Consider the following 12724-nt stretch of genomic DNA (forward strand, 5'->3'; position numbering starts at 1 on the left):
ATGCATCTTTATGGTTGGCGGATAACATTAGAATCTCGGGCAAAGGATGATGCCGATCCGGGAGAACCAAACTACACCCACAACCACACAACACGGTCGTTCCGGTGGGCAGCCCGTTGCCGGTTAATCTCTGTGACCATGCCACTCCTGGCTAGTTCTGGCACCAGTCCGTGACGGCAACCCTTCGGTGCCCATGCTGCAAGATCTCAAGCCGCGGCCGAGGGTCGCTGGATCGGCATTTCCAAAGCGGGCAGGCGATCAGGTGAAATAACCAGATATTCGTCACTGCTACGTTCAGTGGCCTCGGCATCTAACACCTGCACACAGTGTCCCAAGAGATGAATCTGTACATGTGGTTACTATACATGATATTTGTATCCGACTATATGCTCAGGCTTCGCACTGTGAATTGTCGCCTCGGCGAGGCGGACTGTCGCCACGATTGATCAACTGCTCCATCCTCCGCAACAAGTCGTCCTCACTTGTCAGCGTGCCATGGTCCCCCAAACAACTCACGAGACGATATGGCTTGATCACCGCAGCATCAAAGTCGGCCATTCCTTCTTCGATCTGCGCCTGCCTGGCGTTTCCGGCTCCTGGTCAGCGGTCGAACACCACCCTGGATGACGTACTCAGTGCAATTATAAGAGATTGGGGGAGACCACTGTCCTCGGCCAAGCGCAGAGTTCGCGCAGCTGTGTATCCGTCCATGATGGGCATTTCCAAGTCCATCAGGATACAGTCATATGGCTTGCCGTCGGGGCCCATGGCAGCTCGAACCTTGTTTACCGCTTCAAGCCCATTGATGGCCGCTGAAAAGGGTCAACTTGGGTGTGTGCGGTGGCTCAACTCACAGTCCACGGCCATACCGACATGCTTGAGTTGGCGGAGAAGCACAGTCCGGTTGATAATATTGTCTTCAACGACCAGGATATGTTGTTTGCTGCTTCCGCCTGGGGTGGGGAGTGGGTGAGGGACCTCCCTTGGCACTGCTGCCACGCTCGCAGTAGGCCGTGTCGCAATGAAAAAGCGGAACTGAGATCCCTTGCCGTACTCGCTCACCACCTCGATACGTCCGCCCATACGTTCTGTGAGCTTGCGACAGACGAACAAGCCCAGTCCCGAGCCGCCAAAGACGGTATGTGTCATTGGCGAGGCTTGCATGAAGCGCTGGAAGAGGTTCTCCAGCTCAGCCTCAGTGAGGCCTGGCCCAGTGTCTGAAACTGACACAAAGACGTAGACCGGTGTCTCGTCCGTGAGATGGACACGCGACTCGGTGGTAGGCTTGACACATGACTGGCCTTGGGGTGCGTCGAGTCCAACATCCACTGTCACTTCAATGCGGCGTTCTTGGCTAGTGGCGGTGAAGCGGATAGCATTTGAGATCAGGTTGGTCAGGCTAAACTGTCAGCTCCATGCAGATAACGGGCCATACGCACATCTGGGTAAACCTTGCCGGGTCAGTCATAAGGGTGGTGAGGCCGAGGGTGTCGAACAAAGGCGAGATCGTAAGGTTGAGGAAGATGCGGTTCATGCGGGCCTCGTTCTGGAAGATGGAAACCACTTTTTGGGCCACCATCCGAATATCCGTTCCAATGTTGAACATGTCCAACAGGTCGAGCTGCATTTTGCCGAGAGATAGCACGTCATTACTGATACGCTCTTGTGCAAGACCGCACTGGTAGATGCTGTCCAAGGCCTCAATGTCCTCGGCCATGGTGAGGAGCAGCTGTTTGGTCGGTTTGAAACACGCATCGTTGCGCACGGCGTTCTGAAGGGTCTCCTGCAAGACGTGGAGGTTGTTCTTAACCAAGGACGAGCAGTGCAAAACGGTCAGCATTCTGTTACCACGGTCGTCGTTGCTGGACTCATCTGCATCAAACTGCTGATAGGGTTGCGAATCTCGTGACTGAAAGAGTCAGCGCAACTTTGACTGACAACTCACGATGTAATGTCGATCAAGAGCTCTTGCTGCTGCCTTGCCTCTTCCGCCTCCGCACGCCGCTTCTCGGCCTCTGCAATTTGCTCAGCCTGCAGCTGCTCGTTGCGCTTGCGTTCGGTAACATCAATCTGGATTGTAAGCACACGTTTCACCGCGAGCAACATACCGCCGACCCAATGAATCCGCCAGCGGCGCCAGGTTGATCGTCCAATCGAGCCAGTTTTGTTGAAACTATACTCGGTCAGCTTGTATCACACAGGTCCTGGACTCACTCCAGGTACCGTTCTTCCAATGGGTCTCCATATGGAAGAACCTTTCGCCCGAGGCGACATACTTGTGCCACGCGGGAGCCGCCTCCGCGAGACACTCGGGAGTCAACTCGTGCTCCCAAGCGGCAAACCCAGTCACTCCGCACATGGACCGCCAGGCCACGTTGCAGTATATCGGCACACCCTGAGGATCCATGCGTACAATGCCAGCCGGCGAGTCTATCGGTCAGTAGATCGCCATGCGGTCGCCACACTCACGATCGCTCAGCAAACGCAGTTCCATGGTGCGTTCGTCGAACAGCGTCTCGAGGGTACGCCGCTTCTTGCCCAATTGGAGACTGAAGTGGTGAGCGTGCAGCTCGCTTCAAAAGTGGGCTTACTGCATGTGGACACGGGCGACCAACTCGCGAGCGTTAAACGGCTTGCACAGGACGTCGTCGGCTTGAATAACGTCGCTGGATCGCTCGTTGGACGCCGTCAAGAGGATGACCGGCACCATCTGTTGTTCCCTCGAGCCACTGCGCAACATGCGCAGCAGTTCTGGTCCACTCAGACCAGCAAGCATCACGTCTGCGACGATGAGGTCTGGGGCGTGGGTCTCAAACTTGTCCAGAGCCTCTTGGCCATCGCGTGCTTCAACGACCTTGCAGAATGGCTCAAAAATAGAACGCATATACCGCCTAGTGTCGGGCAGGTCTGGAGAATCAGTGACACACACTCTTGTGGCACTCACCGTCGACAACCATGATGACATCCTCTGGCGCAAAGTAGAGGGTGGTAGGGTCGATGCCTCGTGACAACTTGGAGCCGAACGTCTCGTGCGATGATACACTCGTTGGCGCACTGGTGGTGTCGTCGCTGATTCTGTCCATGTGCCATAGGCCGACTTCATCGATCATCTCCCGACCAAAGTCAACGGCCATTGTCCGGGAGTCTGGTACGGCACGGGTAGCGTCTGAATCACCAATGTTTTCGGGAGGGAGATGGTTTGTGCCCATCGGGATACGAACGCGGAAGGTTGTGCCGTGGTCCCCGGCGATGCTCTCCCACGCAGTAGCGCTCTCAACCTCAAAGTCGCCGTGGTGGAGGTGGACAAGCTTCTTGGCAAAGGTGAGCGAGATTGCGGAGGTAGATCCATCGTCGTCGCTGGCGTCATGAGGTCCCAGGTTGAGGTGTTTGAGGTTGGCGCTCGGAATTCCAACGCCAGTGTCCGTCACCGTCATGGTGGCATACTTGTGCGTATAGTTGAGGATAACAGAGACAGAACTGGCGTCAACAGTGGTCATGGGCGGGGCTGCTACTCACCCTTCCTCGCCGGTGTATTTGAGCGCATTGCCGATGAGGGTGAACAGAATCTTCTCCTACTTGTTCAGCAACACTCGGTCACTGCACAACTCACCCATCGCTCGCGGTCGACATAGACGTTGCGCTCTTTAACATCACAGTCGATACTGAAGTCGATCTTGGCCTTTGCCGCTGTCTTGACGAACAGGCTCTGAGATGTTAGCTCTGGACGATCGTCGGAACATAGACTCACAGCAACGTCACGGGTCAAAACGCCCAGATTAGTGTGAGTAAATGACCCTTTGAGACGTCCAGATTCCAGGTTGCTGATATCCAGTAGCATATTGACGAGTCGTGAGAGTCGCGACACATTGCGGCGCGCCATGACGAGGGATTCACGCTTGACACCGTCCGTCATGTCTGCCACGACGTCGTCTAGGGGGCCTGCAATAAGGGTGATCGGAGCAATCAGCTCGTGGCTGACGTTGGAGAAGAGGAGAGATTTGGCTCGGTCGAGTGTGGTGAGGTCCCCAAGTCTTCGTTGGTCGACATTGTAAGACCTCACAGAGGAAAGGTATGACGCCAACTGGAACCGGAGGCTGGAAGCGTCAGCATAGAGTGCCTCATTTAAATAGATCGCCGGAGCATGCACTTACTCCTCTGTGAACATCTCGTATGACGCTTCGAGCTCAAGTTGTGGGCTAATACCAACAACCAGGACAGCACCCGGCACTCCCTCGTCCGAGTTGAGCACCACAGGAATCACAAACGCTTGGGTAGGCAGCATGTCCCACGCTCGTGGGGTGTAGTCCGCCACGAGCTCGGAGCAGTTGACAACAGCGGTCTGGCGGGAGGACAGAACTTCGGCAAAGCCCCAGCCAGGATCTGGAGTTGTCGCACCACCAAACGTACTCGCTGTGCTTGCAGTCGGGCTGTCCCTAGGATCAAATTCGCGAGGAGGATGAACATCGTTTAACCAGATGACTTCGGGAGTAGTCTCGTGGTTGTCTGGGACCCCAATCGCGCCGGCGAACCGCATGCGCACGCTGTCGCGCTTATCATTCTCGTCCGCATAGTAGAGCAGGGCAAATGGCACGTCCTTTGGGTGCATGTGTAGTGTCTCGAGCACTCCTTTCTCAAACTCTTGCAGTGTGCGGCAGGAAGCTGTCGCGGGTCAGCGTCCTACGTGATGTGTCGAATCTCTTCAAACTCACAAACTCTTTCACCAAGCTCGCGGAGAAGGAGCAGGCGACGATCTGCAATCACTTTTTGGGTAGTCTCGCGAGCGGCGTGCCAGATACCGCCGTACTCTCCAGCTTCGTTCCGGATTGGGGCCCATAGCAAAGAACGGTAGCCCTCGATCCTGTTGCCATTGGTATCGTACTTTTGATAATACTCTGAATGTGTCAATTGAGGTATTCAGCCCTTGTGTGACCCACCATCGTCCTTGTAAATTGACGAGCCCGCCAGTAATGCATCTGTCAGACGTCCGATGGAGCTCCGCAGGTCTGATTGTCAGCCCACACCTGCATTTCAAGTGAACCTACGATCCAGTGACTTTTGGTGGCTTGCACCATAAAGGTCTGGGTGGTTTCTCAAGCTCTATACAAACGTTCAGCGCAAGCGTATGGCAAGGTACTCACGTTGGCATACGTTTGGTTGTAGAGGAACGTCAGTTCCGGGCCCCACCAGACGGCAGTTCCCATAGGAAAGACAGACATCATGGAGACAATGGAGCGTAAGCTGATCGGCCAGTCGGCATATGCTCCCAATGGTGTAGACGCCCAGTCGTGATGCTGCAGAAGATAGGCAACCGCGTCACCGCTCAGAAGGACGACTCGCGCCGCGGACGCCGTAGCCTTGACCACGCCCTCGCTGTTGATAAAGATCGGATCACCTGGAACATAGCTTCCGCAAGGAATGTAGGCGGGATGCTCTGTGAGAGCGGTTACATTGCCAGTGCTGAGAGGGTGTCGGACTGTCGGGCTGGCCCCATATTCCCCATGTTGAGGGATGACGGGAATCAAAGGTCGCAGAGGTGGTGGGATGGGGACAGCAGCGGTTGGTGTCACGGGAGAGCCGGTTCCTTCCAACTTGGTGAGAGTCTTGACAGGCGACCGCGGCGGCGTGCGAAGAGTCCCAGTGCGGCCTGCTTTCCGTGGGCTGCGCGAGCTCGGTCGGAGGCGTCTGCCCCTTGAGACGGCCGCGATGACCACCATGGTCGATTGAGGAAGGACGGTGCACACAAGATTGTACTGCAGTGTGCGGCGGGGAAACGAAAATCCAAGAGTAATGACGCGGCTGCACTCCTTTGGCTCGTCGGCATCGATGTACATGGCCGCATCGGTGTCGTCGGTGTCATCGGTACTGCTTCCTTGCATGACCTGGTCGTCGATCCATAACACTAGTTGCCTTGCCGCGTCCGGTGTCAAGCATTCAAGAAGGGAGCGATGACCAGCAGCCCTCGCCCAGCGCGCATTGGTCCACACAGGTTCTGGAACACCATCGAGGTTGGCAAGTGGACTCAAGAGCGGCGACTTGGGGTTGGCTTCGAGCGAGGACGGGATAGCGAGGACGAATGCGGGGAAGGGGTACGCCTGGTGCGAACGGTGAGCTGGGTCTCTCTCTCGCTCTCTCGATGATGCTTGTGAGGACGCACTTCTAGGTACTCCTTTGGCAAACAAGCTGCTTCTCCGTGCATGGGGGGTGGGGCTTGCTGTCGTCGTCGTCGCGCACTGCTGTTGTCGACAATGTGATGTGAAGGACAGAGACGACAAGACACAGCGGCCCGCAGACTTCATCGGCCCAAGGGGATGGAATATCCTCTCTCTCCCTGTCTGCACTTCCGCCTGACGCCACCCAGCCAATGCAGCCTGCGGGACAATTCAGATTGCAATTGACGGCGAGGGCTGGGCCAAGAGACAGACAACAATACGCATTCCACGGGCGTACTCCCGGCCCAGCTTTTCAGACTCTTGTGGATGGACACGATGGTCGGGTTGTGTCAGTGACAATGTCTGAGAGGGACAGAACAACAGCATCCGCGGGACTGATAACAAGAACATCGTGTACAGGGTGCAGTTCTCGATCGCAGTCTTGTCTGCTCTTGGTAGCAGTAAGACAGAACGTCAGCTGCGTTGGCTGCACGCCTTAGACAAGTCATTATTGGCACGGTCTCACCCGCCTGCCAGCAGCGGCTGCTGTGGGCTGTGGTCGTGCTCTCGCGCTGGACATTGAAGGTCACCCAGCGATCACTCAAACCTCCGCCAAGCACACACACCCCAATCCGCCCTTGGCTGTGGCGGGTGGCTGAGCTCACTCCCGCCTCGCCCCCAGGTTCCGGCATTGTAACCCCCTACGCTCGAGGCTTCTCTATGCTCAACCCTGTGGCCTTGTGGGCAACTGGATACCAGCCATGTCCACACACACAGAGGTGTTATCGTCACTCCTCCGTCGTCGTCCACATACCTCAGCTGACGGCAGCCATACATACCAGGAAGACACTCCCAGGGTCACCATTCCGGTAAACTGGGTGCCGACGGCTTGTGGGATCGACTGTCGGTGCGCTCGGCGCAAGCCACGTACGTCCAGTAAAGATATTAGCACTCGCCAGAGTAAAAACGGGCCGGTGGTCGCTTGGAGCGTGTGCTCCTGAACGGTCTCTGCATCGTCGCCGGAGTTTTACACTGCTGTGGCCTACGTAACATGCAGGAGCAATGTCTGGGCGAGAGAGGGTTCAATGAGCGACCCATGTGTCTCATCAGGATACTCCGTCAGGGTGACATGGAGACCCTCGACCCCGCCCAGCGACGACACGAGATCGTGTGGAGCAGGACGGTTTGCCTTGGCACCGTTCCAAGCTCCAGACTGGCAGATCCACAGCGAGGTCCGCGGCGTGACCCGTCCACCGGCAGCTGCGACTCCACCCAGAAACACACGAGCCTCCCGCACAATCTCGCCGCTGTTCCACCACGTTGAAGGGTCGGCGGCAACGTATCGAGTGAACAAGCGCGGCCGTGTCAACATGGCGTGGACTGTGAAGAGACCTCCGAGCGAGTGGCCGTACAGCGTCAGGTTGGACATGTTGAGCGGTATGCGTTGCTTGAGGGCAGGAAGGAGCAGCGTCTGGACCATGTCCAGAAGTGCTTCTCGTCCGCCGGTTCGGTGGTCGCCGGGACCGCGCGAAGGCTCTGCAGCTGGCTGAACCATGTGAGGGGATGTCAAATCGTACCACCTGCGGGCCTGGTCGAACCGTGTCGAGCATGGGTATCCGATGCCGATCAGCGCGACCGGCGCCTCGGGTGCAAGTTGCTCGCGCTGGTGCCAGAGAACAGGAAAGGTTGCGTTACCATCGGTGGAGATGAATGCGGAGTAACCTTCAACGGGGGCAGGCACGTTTGGGAGCCCGACGAGGATCCGCCAGACGACTCCATCGTCTTGTTGAGATCCCAGTTCAAAGGTTGTTGCCAGCGGGTCCTCAATCACCTCAGCCTGTTGAGGTGGCGGTGGCCCCGTCCGTGGGGAGGTACTGGGTTTGATTGCAGTCATTTGTTGGACGAAAGTGTGAACACGAACTTTGGCATCATTCCGCCGACTCATGAAAGATGGGCAACAGGAACGCCGCCCATCTGATGCAATCCCGTAGACGCCGCAACGTGCCTAGTGCGTACTGCGCCCGGCGTTTACACGTTGCTCCCATTTCTTGTTAGCAGTGTGAGGCCCTGGTACATACAATAGCTGCGACGGCAAGTGCAGTACACAGGTCGGCCGAAACGACTCGCACATTGGTTTGTTTTGCGCTGCGCGCCAGTCGGCCGAGCAACCTTTTGGAGCACGACACGAGGCTCTCCTTTTTTGTTTCTCTGTAGGACTCGGGGGGGACGGGTCTCGGATCTTGCCTCTTTTGCCGAGAGTCTTTGGGAATGTTCTGCACTCGCAGTATCCTTTCTTTGTGCGTTCTCGACTGCAGGTTGGCGGCGACAAGCGCAACGCAAACCCCTAATTCCCCTAATCTGATAATAACTTTCGGCCGTGGCGAACATGTCGTATCCGTCACTAAAAGTCTTGGCATCGGCGTTTCACCGCCGTTCTGCTGCGCGCTTCACTCAAAAACCGCACAGGTCATGTGTGTCTGAGCGCTAGCAAACCTGAATCGCTCTAGCTGCTTGCTCCTTCTGAAGGTACGACTACCACCTCACCTCGTGCTATGCAGGGCTTCCAGTCACAGAAACCCACCCGATAGTTCCCGGACCAAGTCTTGGCATCAACTGCGCGCGTAGTGCTTCTTCTGCATATATGGCTCCAGTTTGCTTGAGTAGCACCGCAGAACCCACCACCACCCCCGCTCGCTCGACAAAGTTTCTCACCATGGTTTGGCAGGAAATGCTGCCCCCGCGCTTCAGGCGTGGCGTGCCCGACATCGAGTCTGATGACAACTCGGCAGTCACCGAGGTGCCAGTCGATCAGGAAAAGTCGTTTGGTGTTCGCCGCATGGAGGCGATCGCCGCCTCGTTTACCATCTACGACAAGGTCGCTCTCTTTGTGGCCATCTTCCTAGTTGCTTGTGAGTGGCGGAAATAAGCATTATGTGTTGCTTTTTGCTGACAATTCAGATTCACGCAAGTGGGTGCCACCACCGCAGCGATCGCCACACTAACCACACAGTCTCGATGGAAACGGACGCAAGTCGTTCCAGGCCACCGCCATCGCAGAGTGGGACTCCGCCGCCAACACGGCCATGCTCGGTGTGGTTCGTTCGTGTGTGGCGGCCGCGTCCCTCCCGGTCTACGCCAAGGTCTCGGATTGGTTTGGTCGCTCGTCCATCTTCCTGGCCATTGTCACATTCTACGTGATTGGAACCATCGTTCAGGCTACTGCACACAACTTCCACACCTACACTGGCGGCTACATTCTGTATATTCTGGGCTTTGCTGGCGAGCATGGTAAGGATCAAATCCACTCGGGTTTTAAAGCCACTCGAGTTTTAAAGCTAATGTCAGTTCTTTTCCAGATCCTCATCGGTGACTCGACCTCCCTGCGCTCGCGTCTTATCTTTGCCTACGTCCCCACGCTGCCTCAATTGATAAATACTTGGGTTTCGGGAACCATTGCCTCCCGCATTCTCGAGGTCTCGACTTGGCGCTGGGGCTTTGCCATGTGGACCATTATCATGCCGTGCGTCGCCCTGCCACTCTTCTTTGCGCTCTACGGTGCCGAGTACCGCTCCAAGAAGAAGGGTTTGCTCAAGGATATTCCCTCGACACGCACAATCGTCTCCACGCCGGCTTACTGGCTCGACTTTTTCTGGAAGGCCGATATCGTGGGCCTGTTCCTCCTCGCGGCCAGCTGGGCGTTGGTGTTGATCCCCCTCACCCTGGGAGGCGGCACTTCGAGCAAGTGGAAGACGGCCCCAGTCCTTAGCCCGCTCTTTGTTGGCCTTTGCGTCACCTTCCCGTCGTTCATTATCTGGGAAGCCAAGTTTTCGCGATTCCCCCTCTTGCCTTGGACCCTGCTCAAGAACCGCCACATCCTCGCCTCGTTTGGTATCGCCCTCTTCAGCACTGTCTCCCAGTCGGTCCAGAGCACCTACCTCTACTACACACTCATTGTGTCCTTTGGCAAGAGCGTCGAGGCTGCCACGCGTACTGCCAACGTCGAGTCTTTCTGCGAGGTTATTGTCGGTGTCTCGGTCGGCTTTGCTGTTCGTCGCTTCCGCGTCCTCAAGCCTTTCATCATTTTCGGCGCTTGTCTCTACGTCGTCGCCTATGGCCTTCTCTTCAAGTACCGTGGTGGCCACACCTCGGCCGACTTTGCGGGTCTTGTTGGCGGCGAAGTTGTTCTCGGCTTTGCCGGTGAGTTTATCAAAAACGGTTCCTTTCTGACATTCCAGGCGGTTTCAGTCTTACCCCCGTTCAAGTCGGCCTGCAAGCTTCGGTTGGACACGAGAAGATGGCAGTCATCACCGCCCTCTTCCTCACTGCGTACGTCACCTCCATCTGACCTCAAAACTGACGCCAAGCTTCACGACTGGCTCCGCCATTGGTAGCACTGTCGCCGGCGCAATCTGGACAAACACGCTCCCCGCTCGCCTGGCTGCCAACCTCGAGGCTATTGGCACCGCAAACGCCACCACCTACGCCAAGCAGGTGTACGGCAACCCCCTCAAGTTTGTGCAGGCCAACCCTGTCGGCACCGAGACGCGTACTGCTGTTGAGATGGCCTACCGCAGCGTCCAGCGGAGCCTGTGTACCGCTGGTATCTGCCTTTCTGCCATGCTGGTGGTCTTTTCGCTCATGCTCAACTGGGTCGAGCTCGATGACAGGCAGAACAAGGAGGACAAGGAGGAGATTGCTGTCAATGATGAAAAGATGGCTGAGGCTGATGGTGCCGGTGGTGCTCCGCCCGTGCTGGCTGCCAAGAACGAAAAGGTCCAGTCAAAGTAGTGGGATGAGACCAAAGGGTACTACAATTCATCAGAAAAAAGTAATAATGCAAGGTCCATTCTATTCCTCCGTGCATGTAATTCAGCTAAAAGCGCAATAAATATGCCACCATGCGACTCTACTTGTACCCCAGGTTGAATGAATGTGAGAGCAGTGTTCCGCTGTGGGTCGACGCGTTGCGGGAAAACCTCTGGAGGTGACTCACCGTCGTTTCCGCCCTCACCCGTCCTCACGCGAATTTCGCCGACAAGAGTTTGACAAAGAGTTGTTGACATACATCCAAGAACACACTTGAGCCAGTCAAGTCGTCGTGTACATTGCTCGCCGGCATCTAATCTACAACATCTAGCATACAAACACGTCGGGGGTCAAGTCGTCTTCCAACTCGTCATCAACCGCCACCATCCGTTCCGCGGGACTGGGGGACGATTGCTTGAATTGAATCACGGGTTGCTCCTCCTCGTCCGACCCAAAGATGCTGTGGCACAGGATTGGGGCTGGCATGGGCCGTGGCTGAATGAGGAATCGAACGCGGGCGCCTGGTCGCCCAGACGGGACGATGCGTTCGCGGGCGTGGTCATTCTCAGTCTCAGACGCGTCTGAGGTGCGGCGAGAACGAGGACGCGAAGGGAAACTCAGTGGCGCGGTAGGGGATGAGTTCCTAGGACGCAGTTTCCGGGACGACCGCACTGCTGAGATTGGTCGTGATACTGAGCAGTGTCAGCGAAGGTATCGCCACAGGTTGTACACGGCGGGATCGACTTCACCCCCCGTTACATTTCAGACACTTACCAGGTGATGAGGGTTGGCTGTTAGTGAGCGCATTCACAGTAGCCTTGATGGCCTTTGGGTGCGCCAATGACCTGAGAATGAGAGCAATCGCATGCGGTGCGACCACAATCACCATTGCCTGACCGTCAGCGGTGGTCCTGGGTTCGGTTTTGCGAGGTGCTCACCAAAATAAGGGTCATGATCCACAGCACGAAGCCTCCGAGCCCCGTCTGTGGGGTGATTGCAGAGGTTGTAGGCTGGATCGGTGTCCAGAGTGATACTGGTGATGCCGCTGGCAGTGTTGCAGGCCCCAGCAGCTCGTGCGGTGCTGTTATTGCGCGTCGCCGGCGAGCTGATTGCTTTGATCGTCAGTGGCGATTCGCACCGCGTGACCGCCGTTCGCCTAAGACTCACTCTGATAGAGGGTTTGCGCGAGTGGTGAGTAGCTGGTGGGACGACGATGAAGGCCATGTCGTTGGGGCAGAGGGTTTAGTTGGAGATGCGTCTGGTAGGTGGTGGATATCAGTGGGTGGGAAAGAACTGTTTGTGGGGTGGGTCTGAGCGTCAAGTTCAATGGCGTCGGGTGGTGGTTCTTGACGAGGCTATGGGCCGTGTGTCGGCGCTCGGTACACGCTGCACGCGTCTCGCCGGTTGTCGGCTCTCAGATCCCCAGATCCACTTTGGCTGCGCGGGGAGACATGAGAAAAAGTGCCCGCAGTGTGCGACATGGCGCTTTGTATGGCTTGCACGCCGGGACCAGCCGAGCATCGGGACCGGCACGCCACCCAGCGACCTTGTGGTGGTGGTGGCGCACACCGTTGCTGGCGACATCGGAACGGGTGGGCCACTTTGTTGGGGGACCGCATCGTGCGTCATATGCAGGAGCAACCTAATGGAGTCTAACATGGTCTAGACTCTCAAGAGCCTGGGAGAAAGACCAATTGAACGGGGAGAGATTGACACAAAAAGTAGTGCATCCTCAGATACGACTGATAACGACATGCCCCCGACATGCC

General features: G+C 56.6%; 4 protein-coding genes across 4 annotated transcripts; 1 reads left to right on the forward strand and 3 right to left on the reverse strand.

Annotated features, from left to right (window-relative positions):
- Positions 1-478: 478 nt before the first annotated feature.
- On the reverse strand, positions 479-6196 carry EHS24_005299 (uncharacterized protein; the record flags this gene model as incomplete). The annotated part of the gene is made up of 21 exons (XM_028620828.1): positions 479-481; positions 517-596; positions 633-812; positions 855-1399; positions 1440-1804; positions 1849-1909; positions 1946-2070; positions 2109-2173; positions 2215-2430; positions 2470-2549; positions 2592-2907; positions 2945-3477; positions 3517-3572; positions 3611-3706; positions 3749-4094; positions 4152-4659; positions 4710-4892; positions 4935-5003; positions 5043-5097; positions 5139-6092; positions 6155-6196. The coding sequence occupies 21 exons, from the start codon at positions 6194-6196 to the stop codon at positions 479-481; spliced, it is 4878 nt and encodes a 1625-aa protein (XP_028471870.1).
- A 995-nt stretch (positions 6197-7191) lies between these two features.
- EHS24_005300 (uncharacterized protein) lies at positions 7192-8043 on the reverse strand (the record flags this gene model as incomplete). The annotated part of the gene is made up of 1 exon (XM_028620829.1): positions 7192-8043. One exon carries the CDS (start codon positions 8041-8043, stop codon positions 7192-7194), a length of 852 nt encoding a protein of 283 aa, XP_028471871.1.
- An 819-nt stretch (positions 8044-8862) lies between these two features.
- On the forward strand, positions 8863-10937 carry EHS24_005301 (uncharacterized protein; the record flags this gene model as incomplete). Its single annotated transcript, XM_028620830.1, has 6 exons — positions 8863-9058; positions 9108-9117; positions 9160-9437; positions 9495-10346; positions 10385-10475; positions 10541-10937. The coding sequence occupies 6 exons, from the start codon at positions 8863-8865 to the stop codon at positions 10935-10937; spliced, it is 1824 nt and encodes a 607-aa protein (XP_028471872.1).
- Positions 10938-11282: 345 nt separating this feature from the next.
- On the reverse strand, positions 11283-12179 carry EHS24_005302 (uncharacterized protein; the record flags this gene model as incomplete). Its single annotated transcript, XM_028620831.1, has 4 exons — positions 11283-11647; positions 11730-11847; positions 11894-12067; positions 12123-12179. 4 exons carry the CDS (start codon positions 12177-12179, stop codon positions 11283-11285), a joined length of 714 nt encoding a protein of 237 aa, XP_028471873.1.
- Positions 12180-12724: the final 545 nt, after the last annotated feature.

The sequence above is a fragment of the Apiotrichum porosum genome (assembly GCF_003942205.1).
Source record: "Apiotrichum porosum strain DSM 27194 chromosome Unknown scaffold_21, whole genome shotgun sequence".
Taxonomy (NCBI): Eukaryota; Fungi; Basidiomycota; class Tremellomycetes; order Trichosporonales; family Trichosporonaceae; genus Apiotrichum; species Apiotrichum porosum.